This window comes from Aethalodelphis obliquidens, unplaced genomic scaffold, assembly GCF_003676395.1.
Source record: "Aethalodelphis obliquidens isolate GAN/ISIS:26980383/991018 unplaced genomic scaffold, ASM367639v1 scaffold20, whole genome shotgun sequence".
Lineage (NCBI taxonomy): Eukaryota > Metazoa > Chordata > Mammalia > Artiodactyla > Delphinidae > Aethalodelphis > Aethalodelphis obliquidens.
The window spans coordinates 18,492,447-18,504,520 of NW_020837964.1; the positions used below are offsets into that span (position 1 = coordinate 18,492,447).

The 12,074-nt window shown below is 47.6% G+C and overlaps 1 protein-coding gene across 1 annotated transcript; it reads left to right on the forward strand.

The window, feature by feature from the left end:
• The first annotated feature begins 875 nt into the window (after positions 1-875).
• Positions 876-5,943, forward strand: DPEP3 (dipeptidase 3). Its single transcript, XM_027119887.1, has 10 exons — positions 876-1,114; positions 1,385-1,511; positions 1,988-2,117; positions 2,207-2,348; positions 2,595-2,661; positions 2,782-2,958; positions 3,474-3,558; positions 4,092-4,167; positions 4,646-4,781; positions 4,883-5,943. Exons 1-10 carry the CDS (start codon positions 876-878, stop codon positions 5,117-5,119), a joined length of 1,416 nt encoding a protein of 471 aa, XP_026975688.1. The 3' UTR covers positions 5,120-5,943.
• Positions 5,944-12,074: the final 6,131 nt, after the last annotated feature.

Here is a 12,074-nt window from a genome sequence, read left to right on the forward strand (position 1 = left end):
GTCCGGAGCCTGTGCTCTGCAAAGGGAGAGGCCGCAGCGGTGAGAGGACAAAAAAAAAAAAAAAAAAAAAAAGAGACATAAATTGACCAGGGAGTAGGTAACCTCCTTCCCAAGATGGCGACCATTAACTAATGTTTAGTATGTATATTCCTCTAGGGTGTTTTGTGTGTGTGTGTGTGTGTGTGTGTGTGTGTGTGTGTGTGTGTGTAACAACACATGCACAGAAGTAAATTTTAACACGAGATACTAAAACAAAATGGTCTCCCATAAGTATTATTCTTATACTTCACTTTTATTAAAAATATATAGGGAATCACTTTTCTGTCCGTCAAAACATACAGATCGAATTCACTCTTCTGAATTCTAATTCTTCCTAGAATTTCATGGAATATTTAACCCGTTGGAGGGCGGGAATATCCCTGCAAATAAAACCCCACATGGACCTGCGACCTGCCTGGCTAGAGGTGAAATTAGGAAGATTCCTGGACCCCTCCCAGTTCCCCCACGGGCCTCCTCCCCGAGTCAGTAGGTACACACAGCTCGGGAGGGGTGGCTGGAGGGCCGGGAGCAGGGTCGGAGAGAGCCCGCGATGCATCGCTAGCGGGCGCTCGCAACAGAAGCCAGCCTGGCCCATTAGTGCGCCGTTCTGGTCGGGGCGGAAGATCCTATCGCCCCCTGGCGACCACGGTGTGAGGCGGCATTGTGGGTCCCCGCCAGTCTGTCGAGCGTCCTGACTCCAGCCGCGCGTCACACGAGGCCGCGCCGCTGGGTCACCTACATCGACGGTTGGGACCCCAACGTCGCCCTCTGACTCTCGCTCGCCCCTCTCAGGCTCTCGAGACCCGCCTCTGCCCGCCTGCTCGGCCCTGTGCAGCATGCTGCCCGTAGGCCTCGAGGCTCCCCGCGCACTCACCCGGCGGCCTCTTCTGCGTCTGCTGCTCCTGCTGTGGCTGCTGCTGTGGCCGGTAACCCGCGCTCAGACCACGCAGGGAACCCCCAGCGCCTCGACCAGGCCGGACACCTCCAGCGCCCCAACAGCGCCGGGCTCCCCGAGAGCCTCGAGTCTGCATGAGCGCGCGCGGGCCCTGATGCGGGACTTCCGGCTCGTGGATGGGTGCGTCGGTGCTGCGTGCCGGCTGGTGGGGGCTGAACCCGCCCCTGGGCGGGAGAGGAAGGGCTAGTAGGAGGCTCCCTCACACCACCCCTTTCTCCTCCATCACCCCTGGCGCCTTCGTCCCCATTACCCCGTTGCCGGTGGAACGCCCTACCTAAGAACTCCTCGTCAGGACTACTGTCTGTGTGAGGGAGGAGGTGGGCTGGGACAGAACAGGCCCAGGACCTGGAGGCCACGCCCCCTACTCTTACTTTGTCTTGACCCCCCCAGCAAGAACCACCTGCCCCTGTTCCTGAAACAGCATTTCCGGAACGAGCTACAGGAGGGCAACCTGCGCAATTTCAGCCTTGGCCAAACCAGCCTGGACAAGCTCAGGGATGGCCTCGTGGGTGCCCAGGTACCAGAGGGACACACTTAACGGCCGCTGGGGAACGTGGGGGCTACAGGAACCTGGGTAGACAGGCCTCTGACTATCAGAGGACACGCAGTCTGCCATCATGGGGCTGCTGGAGAGTGCAGGGGTGTTGGAGGTCAAAGCAGGCCAGAGGCATGGGTGCCCAGGTTCTGTGGAGACTCAAAGAAAGTGATCAGAAAATCCCTGGCGAGCGTGGGGGCTCTGAAACCACAAAGGATATGGTGGATTGCCTTTGGGGCATTCACATAGCACACGGACAAACGGCGGGTGAGGACGGGTGCTGCCGGTTTGGCTGCTGGCAGCAAGCTGAATAGTCCTCAAGGTACCACGGGGTCATGCAGTGCCGCACTCAGGGCCACTGACCCAGATGAGTACCTTGGGGGCCGAGGAGGAGTAGCAGGCCAAGGGCACTTGGAGTCCACCCTGATCTCATTCTGGACCCCTGGGCCAACCCCCAGTTCTGGTCAGCCTACGCACCATGCCACACCCAGGACCAGGATGCTGTGCGCCTCACGCTGGAGCAGATTGACCTCATTCGTCGCGTGTGTGCCTCCTACTCTGAACTGGAGCTTGTGACCTCAGCCAGAGGTGGGCTGGGGAATGGGAGGATAGTCAGGGCCTCACTCTGGTGGTTCTGGCCCTGGGCTCTGACCGCTTGATTCTCTGCCCTCTTCTAGGACTGAACAGCACTCAAAAGCTGGCTTGCCTTATTGGTGTGGAGGGTGGTCACTCACTAGACAGCAGCCTCTCTGTGCTGCGCAGTTTCTATCTGCTGGGAGTACGCTACCTGACACTCACCTTCACCTGCAACACGCCCTGGTGAGCAGTGCCTGGCCAGGGTGGAACGGTAGACACATGGTGGGGAAACTGCCAGAGAGGTGAGGACAGAGGGGTCCACAGAGGGAGGCTGTGGGGTCTCAGCAGGTCCCTCACACTCCCAGAAAGCAGCTGGTCTGGATCCTCACCCTGTTCTGAGATGGGATGGATGGACAGAGAGCCTGGAAGTCCAGGCTCTGTTGGCCAAGGTAGGGCCTGCTAGATTGCCTTCCTCTGGCTGTCCTTCAGGGCAGAGAGTTCCACCAAGTTTCAACACTTCTACACCAACATCAGTGGGTTGACAAGCTTTGGAGAGGTAAGGACTCCTTTTCCATATCCTACCCCACACGTTCCCTACAGATATGTGCATACATGTGCGTCCCTCCCAACCCCCCCCCCCGCAAAAAAAAAAAAAAAACCCCACCTGTCCCTGCAGAAGGTGATAGGGGAAATGAACCGCCTGGGCATGATGGTGGACTTGTCCTACGGGTCAGACACCTTGGCGCGACAAGCCCTGAAGGTGTCAAGGGCCCCTGTGATCTTCTCCCACTCAGCTGCCAAGGCTGTGTGCAACAATATGCTGAATGTTCCCGATGACATCCTGCAACTTCTGGTGAGCAGCCACCCCAGCCCTCAAACCTGGGACTAGGCATGCTTCATCCAAAGATCCTTTTTTTAAAAAATATTTATTTATTTATTCACTTATTTGGTTGCTCTGGGTCTTTGTTGAGGCAGGCGGGTTCCTTAGTTGCAGCATGAGAACTCTTAGTTGCGGCATGCATGTGGGATCTAGTTCCCTGACCAGGGATCGAACCTGGGCCCCCTGCATTGGGAGTGAGGAGTCTTAACCACTGTGCCACTAGGGAAGTCCCTATCCAAAGACCCTTGACCCTGAACAAAGCTACCAGCCCAGGCCTCACTCACCCTTGGACCCAAGGCTGGTTAACCCTCCCCAATCTCTGAAACTCAAGGCCAAATCTGTTCCACCCAGGGGCCAAGAGAAGTGAAGCCTTACCCAACCCCTCAGGCAAGGAGTGAGCACTTACCCTATCAGGGCCCCCAGGGCATAGGTGGCAGACCATCGGGCCGGAAGTGCCAAGCTGAGTGTCCACTTGTTTATCCATGTAGAAGAAAAATGGTGGCATTGTGATGGTGTCGCTGTCCACGGGGGTGCTGCCGTGTAACCTGTTTGCTAACGTGTCCACTGTGGCAGGTGAGCCCCGCTTCGACTCCTTGTGCAGTTGTAGCTTGGCCTGTGGCCGCTAGGGCCCTCAGGACAGCTCTAGGCGTCTGGCGTACCTGCTGGGCCCTGGGCAGGCCTCCCAACAGCTCAGGGGAGCAGACACGGCTCTTCACTGCCCTGAACCCAGATCTAGGGATACAACCAGTGCTGTTGGGTTTTGGGGAGGCAATTGCCTCTGCCTCTGAGTCTCACGTTTGCTCCCACATCTCTGGAAAGGACAGGCAGAGCCCCACAACCAGGCTCTCAAGGAACCCAGAGGCATGGTGGCTCCTGGGCAGGAAAAGATCCAAAGGGGTTGGTGGCCCTGAGGTTCACTCTGGGTCCAGTGTCTAGCCTATAACCAGTTCAGAACTCACAATGGGCTGGGAGCTCTGTGGAGTCAGCTGTTATGTCCTGTAGTGCTGTGGGCAGGGGAATTGGCCACGCTGAGTTCCCCCAGACCAGGGCTGGTCCCAGGATCTAACTCTAGCCTCATGCTGCCCACCACAACCCTCACCCCCTAGATCACTTTGACCACATCAGAGCCGTCGCTGGATCTGAGTTCATCGGGATTAGCGGAAACTATGATGGGTCTGGCCGGTGAGTGTTTTCCCCTGGGGTTTGTCTTGGGTGGGGGTTCAGTGGGGAGACCTTTAGTCTCAGTTCCTTATCCCATGGTCCTCCCATCCTTCAGGCCTCCACCACAGACTCTGGTCTTCCAGCCCCCCTGACATCTCCCCACTCCCAGGACCTGTTTCCTGGACTTGCCCTGTCCTTCCTGTGGCCCAGTGGACCCATTCCCACTCCAAGCCATCACAGTTGTTAAGTACCCACCCCCTCACAGGAGACCCCATCTGCCCAGCACATGCTCCACTCCCAGCCCAGTAGATGTGCTGTGGACTGAGCATCTGCTCGGCAGGTAAATGCTGCAGAAGCCCAGTCTTCAAGGAGCTTCCAAAGTTCCATTCAGTATCCTGAAGAACACGGACCTTCATTTCCCACATGTAGCTGGGGCTGGTGTGACAGTGGGCCCTAGGCCAGGATCGGGTCCACAGTTAGCCAGCTGGTGGCCACACAGGTTCCCACAGGGGCTGGAGGACGTGTCCACATACCCGGTACTGATAGAGGAGTTGCTGAGGCGTGGCTGGAGGGAGGAAGAGCTGCAGGGTGTCCTTCGTGGAAACCTGCTGCGGGTCTTCAGACACGTGGAACAGGTATGCTGGGCTGGGCAAAAAGATGGTTCAGTGTTTCAGCAGGTGGCGGGCATGGGGGGGTGGTGCTGGGGAAGCCACTGACTGCTGACTTTCATCCCCAGGTGAGAGAGGAAAACAGTGGCCAGAGCCCTGCGGAGGATGAATTTCCAAACAGGCAGGTGGGCAGGTCGTGCCACTCCCACCTGACTCAGCCTCAGAATGAACACCTGGCCACACACCGGGTGGGAAACAAGTGGCCAACCAATCAGGCCCTCCAGAGGCCCTCAAAAGCGTCCCCACACCTCGTTCTGGGGCTCATGGCTGCTGCCACCTTCTCAATCCTCATCCTATGGCTCTAGTGACCTGGCCAGTCCTCCAGAGGTCACTGTGTCAAAGTCTCACAAAGTTCCCCTCCTAGTGGTCCAGGCACAAACATAGGTATGCTGAGAATAAATATTTTGGGTACAGAGCCAGGTGTGAATGTCCTTCCTTCTTCACAGGCAGGGGGGTTGAGTCTGGTGGGCTCTTGGTTGGTGAGCCGGCTTATGTTCTAGCCCCAGCTGCTCAAGATGGGTGGTTCCCATTAGCCTCCAGCTTTGTCTTTCTCAGGAAAGGCAGAGGCATCTTACCTTATTATTCTAAAAGCCTGAGCTCACAGAAGAGCACTAAGGAATCAAGAGCAGAGTTGATCCCATCATGGAGTGTGACAGTGGTAGTTCCCAATCTCTCTGAAAGGTTTAAAATTTTTTTTTGTTTTTGTTTGTTTGTTTTTAAAGGGTGATACCTTTTGTAGCATAAACTAACTTGTTTGGAAGTGTCAAGAGAGGAAGCGTGAAAAGCTTTTAGATTTTTCAGGTAGGGTCCTCTTTTTTTTCTTAAACTGATTTTTCAATGGAGGTGGAGAAATCAGGTCTTGGAAAGAAAAAAAATAAAGGAACATAGTGCCATCTGCTCAGCTTACTACAGGCCTTCCATCTCGGACCACTTTCCTCTCCCAATCCACAAGGATGGGCCAGAGCCAGATCGAAGTTCCTTCCATGGGAACTCGAAATTAGCAGAGAGACTACAGTGCCACGTATGACATAAATTGTGTCCATATATATGTGGGTCTGTCTTTGAATTCTGTTCCATTTATTTGGGCTATTTGTTTATTGTATTATCAATACTATAAAGTTTTAATCACGGCAACTTTATTTTTTCTAATTAATTTATTTTTGGCTGCGTTGGGTCTTCGTTGCTGCACGCGGGCTTTCTCTAGTTGCGGCGAGCGGGGACTACTCTTCGTTGTGGTGCGCAGGCTTCTCATTGCGGTGGCTTCTCTTGTTGCGGAGCATGGGCTCTAGGCGCGTGGGCTTCAGTAGTTGTGACACGCGGACTCAGTAGTTGTGGCTCGCGGGCTGTAGAGTGCAGGCTCAGTAGTTGTAGTGCATGGGCTTAGCTGCTCCGCAGCATGTGGGATCTTCCCGGACCGGAGCTCAGTGTCCCCTGCATTGGTAGGCAGATTCTTAATCACTGAGCCACCAGGGAAGTCCCATCTCGGCAACTTTAAAACAAGTCTTGACATCAAATAGAGTGAGTCTTCCCACTTTAAGAGCATCATATCAGTAAATATTTGATCAGATAAGTAGATCCACAGTGAATGATATAAAATAAGAGATTTATTATAGGGATTAGACTTTATGCACATATAGGAGACAATGGAAGAGGCTGCTTGATCTGGTGTTGGGTATTAAATCTGTACAGGTAAGCTGGGCCAGAGTTAAAAAGGAGAGCTGGATGTGAGGTGGAGGAGAAGCTGAATGAACCCATAAGGACAAACTGGAAAAACTGGATATCCATTTGTGAAAAAGAAAAAGAATATTGACCCCTAGTTCACACCATATAGAATAAAACATACAAAATAAAATTATTTGAATATGTTATTGATCCAAATGCAAAAGATAAAAGTACAAAACTCTTAGAAAGGGACTTCCCTGGTGGTCCAGTGGCTAAGACTCAGCGCTCCCAATGCAGGGGGCCCGGCTTTGATTCCTGGTCAGGGAACTAGATCGCACATGCTGCAACTAAGAGTTCACTTGCCACAGCTTAAAAGATTACACATGCCGCAATGAAGATCCTGCACCAGCAATGAAGATGGTGAGTGCTGCAACTAAGACCCAGCACGCTCTTCAATAAGTGATGCTGGGAAAACTGGACAGCTACATGTAAAAGAATGAAATTATGAACACTAACACCATACACAAAAATAAACTCAAATGGATTAAAGACCTAAATGTGAGACCGGGCACTATAAAACTCTTAGAGGAAAACACAGGAAAAACACTCTTAGACATAAATCACAGCAAGATCTTTTTTGAACCACTTCCTTGAGCAATGGAAACAAAAATAAACAAATGAGACCTAATGAAACTTCAAAGCTTTTGCACAGCAAAGGAAACTATAAACAAGATGAAAAGACAACCCTCAGAATGGGAGAAAATATTTGCAAACGAATCAATGGACAAAGGATTAATCTCTAAAATATATAAACAGCTCATGCAGCTCAATATTAAAGAAACAAACATGCCAATCAAAAAATGGGGAGAAGACCTAAATAGACATTTCTCCAAGACATACAGATGGCCAAGAAGCACATGAAAAGCTGCTCAACATCACTAATTATTAGAGAAATGCAAATCAAAACTACAATGAGGTATCACCTCACACCAGTCAGAATGGGCATCATCAGAAAATCTACAAACAACAAATGCTGGAGAGGGTGTGGAGAAAAGGGAACCCTCTTGCACTGTTGGTGGGAATGTAAATTGATACAGCCACTATGGAGAAGAGTATGGAGGTTCCTTAAAAAACTAAAAATAGAATTACCATATGACCCAGCAATCCCACTACTGGGCATATACCCTGAGAAAACCATAATTCAAAAAGACACATTCACCCCAGCGTTCATTGCAGCACTATTTACCGTAGCCAGGACATAGAAGCAACCTAAGTGTCCATCGACAGATGAATGGATAAAGAAGATGTTGCACATATATACGATGGAATATTACTCAGCCATAAAAAGAAACGAAACTGAGTTATTTGTAGTGAGGTGGATGGACCTAGAGTCTGTCATACAGAGTGAAGTAAGTCAGCAAGAGAAAAACAAATACCGTATGCTAACACATATATATGGAATCTAAAAAAATGGTTCTGATGAACCTAGGGGCAGGACAGGAATAAAGACGCAGACATAGAGAATGGACTTGAGGACAAAGGGAGGGGGAAGGGTAAGCTGGGACGAAGTAAGAGAGTAGCATGGACATATATACACTACCAAATGTAAAATAGCTAGCTAGTGGGAAGCAGTTGCATAGCACAGGGATATTAGCTCGGTGCTTTGTGACCACCTAGAGGGGTGGGATAGGGAGGGTGGGAGGGAGACACAAGAGGGAGGAGATATGGGGATATATGTATACATATAGCTGATTCACTTTGTTATACAGCAGAAACTAACACACCATTGTAAAGCAATTATACTCCAATAAAGATGTTAAAGGAAAAAAAAAAAAGACACATGCACCCCAATGTTCATTACAACACTATTTACAATAGCCAGGCCATGGAAGCAACCTAAATGCCCATCGACAGATGAATGGATAAAGAAGATGTGGTACATAGATACAATGGAATATTACTCAGCCATAAAAAGGAACGAAATTGGGTCATTTGTAGAGTCATGGATGGATCTAGAGACTGTCATACAGAGTGTAGTAAGTCAGAAAGAGAAAAACAAATATCACATATTAACACATATATGTGGAAGCTAGAAAAATGGTACAGATGATCCGGTTTGCAGGGCAGAAATACTGACACAGATGTAGAGAGCAAATGTATGGACACCAAGGGGGAAAAGTAGCAGGGGGGATGGTGGTGGTGGGATGAATTGGGAGATTGGGATTGACATATATACACTAATATGTATAACATAGATAACAAATAACCTACGTATAAAAATAAATAAAATAAAATTCAAAAAAAGATGTTAAAAAAAAGACCCAGCGTGGACAAATAAATAAATAAATACTAAAAAAAGAAAATGAAAAGGTAGTCAACCTTACTAGTCCCTAAGGAGATGCAAAATAAAACTCACAAAAAAGGATAACTAAAATTCAACAGATGAACAATACCAAGCGTTTGTAAGGGTGTGGAGCAGCAGGTATTCTCTCATACCCTGCTGGTGGCAGTGTAAACTGATAAAAACTGCATTGAAAAAAGAGTTTGACATTATTTACTAAAGTTAAAGACACATATACCCAAGGATTTAAATTTTTTTTTCCCTAAAGACCCAGCAGAGGATCTTCCCTGGTGATTCAGTGGTTAAGACTCTGCGCTCCCAAAGCAGCGGGCCCAGGTTCAATCCCTGGTTGGGGAACTAGATCCTACATGCATGCCACAACTGAGTTCGCATGCCACAGCTAAGAGCCTGCATGCTGCAACGATAATCTGGCATAGCCTGCATAAATAAATAAGTAAATTAATTAATTAATTAAATTAAAAATAAAGACCCAACAGAAATGCCCGCACACATGTGCACTGAAAGACATGAACAAATATATTTATAGAAGAGCTATTTTTAATAATTTCAAATTGAAAATAACCTAACAATAGAGAAATCAATGGTGCTATGTTAACTCCATGGAAGAGTACACAGCAATGAAAAAGAACAAATTACGGTCACACGCCACAACTTGTGAGAATCTTACAAAATAATCTTGAGTGAAAGAAGCAAGATATAAAATAATACCTATCATATTATTCCATTTCTATAAAGTACAAAAACAAGCAAAACTGATCTATGATGTTAAAAATCTGTTTAAGGGTATCCTCGGGAGGTAATGACTGGAAGGGGGCATGAGGAAGGGCCTCAGGATTGTTGGTAAAGTGCTCTTTCTTGATCTGGGTGCTGGTTACCTGGTGTGTTCATTTTGTGAACTATATACTGTATATTATTATGGTGTGTGAATATTTGGCCGCTGTTACACAATCGTCATTGGAAGCAGAAGTTCTGTTGAGGTATTCCTCACAACCAATAATCAATTTTTATAAATGTTCCAAGTATACTTGACCAAAAGAAGGAATTTTCCAATTGTTGTATGTAGAACTATATACATGTCCATTAGGTCACCATCATTAATTATGTTATTAAAATCTTTTATATCTTGCTGGGGTTTTTTTGTGATTTTTTTGACCTATTTGTAAGCATGACAGTTGTGGTGAAATCTTCCACTGTGATGGTGTATGTATCAGTTTCTCCCTATAGTTCTAGCAATTTATATTTATTGAAGTGAAATTCACATACCATAAAATTAACCATTTTAAAGTGAATAATTCAGTGGCATTTAGTACATTCACAATGTTGAACAACCGCCACTTCTATCTAGTTCCAAAATATTTCAGTCACCCTAAAAGGAGACCCTCTACCCATTAAGCAGTTGCTCCCCATCCTTCTCTTTCCCCCTAACCACCAATCTGCTTTCTGTCTCTATGGATTTCCCTATCCTGGATATTTCTTACAAATGGAATCATATAATAGGTGACCTTTGTATCTGGCTTCCTACAGTTAGCATAATGTTGTCAAGGTTCATTCATGTTGTACTTTTTCTCCATTTTTATTTTACTCTTTTTCTGGAATTCCTATTGTGCAGATATTAGAACTTGTTTTTCTATCCTCCCATATCTCTTTTCTGTTTTCTCTTTCTTTGTTTTTTATTTCTTCTTTTGGGAGAATTCCTTAACTTGGTCTTTCCAATTTATTGATTCATTCTCGATTATAACTTTATAGTATTAGATCACCTATTGTGTTGTTTCAATTATTGTGGTAATTTTAATATATGGTCCCATGTGCTTCTCCCATCCAAAGATGGGTTCCATGTCTGCCCACCCCTTGAATCTGGGCTTTGTAACTGCTTGACCAGTGAAATATGGCAGAAGTGATGCTGTGCCCATTTCCAGGCGTAGGCCCAGAGAACTGTCCTGCTTCTTGGGATGCTTACTCATGGACTGTAGCCACTATACTATGAGGAAGCCAAGCAGCCCAGGGAGAGGTCCACATGCAGAGGACCCAGCCCCTGGTCCACAGCCCCACTGAGCTCTTAGCCAATAACAATTTGCTGGTAATGTAAATGAATCATCTTTTTTTTTTTTTTTTTTGGTCACGCCCCGCAGCTTGTGAGATCTTAGTTCCTGGACCAGGGACTGAACCCAGGTCCCTGGCAGTGGAAGCAGGAGTCCTAACCACTCAACGGCAAGGGAATTCCCATGAATCATCTTGAAAGTGAATCCTCCAGTCCTAACTGATGCCATGTGGAATAGAGATGAGCTTACTCAACTTACTGATTTGTGAGCAAATAAATATTTTTGTTGATTGTTGCTTTAAGCCACTGTTTTGGGGTAATTTGTTATGAAGCCATAGATCACTGGAATAATTATATTTTTCTCTATCTTATATTTCTGCTTGTTCTTTTTTATATTTTCATGTTTCATATTGCTAATCTTATCTTTTGTAATATGTTTATTATCTTTTGTAATATGTTTATTAGGCTAATTTTGAATTTTTCATCCATGTATTCTAATCATTTTCCTGATAGATGTTTTCTTTTGAAATGTCTGTTCTTCTAAATGGTACAGGCTATTTGACCAGTCAATAGTATGGGGGAAGTTGTATCCTAGCTACAGAGTCCCCCAGAGTCTAAGGTTTCAGTTGTGCTGTAGTGGCCTGTCTTCCACACAGCACCTGACCCCACCCCTGAGGAGAGAGGCCAGGTAAGAACTATGGTGAACCTTTGCAGAGCATCAGGGAAGACCAAGGAGGGGGCACCTGTTCATTCTTTAGTCAAAAAATGTGTTGGGACCAGGACTGAAGATACCAAGGTAATGAGACCAAAATGGTCCTGACATTGTGAAATCCACAGTCTAGTGGGCATGAAAAATATTAAAGATCTCCACCAACACGTTTCTCCCTGCAGTGGATCCTATGAAGGGAAAGTGCCCCAGGGGAACACAATCCAGGGGAGGGTGAAGCGGGGTAGGGGGGAGGTGGGGTGTGTTTCAGAGAAGTCTTCTGGGGAAGTGGAACTCCAAGCTGAGGCCTCCTCCATACAGAGGAGTTTGGTAAATGAGGGTGGGGGCAGAGGGTTGAAAGGCATTCTGCCAGGTGCAAGTGCTGCACAGAAACTCCTTGAGTTTGGGGAAGTGAAAGAAGCCAAAGCATCTGAGCATCTGGTCTTCCGTGATGCTCAGCCAGAAAGGCTGAGGCTGGGGAGGAGGATAGGG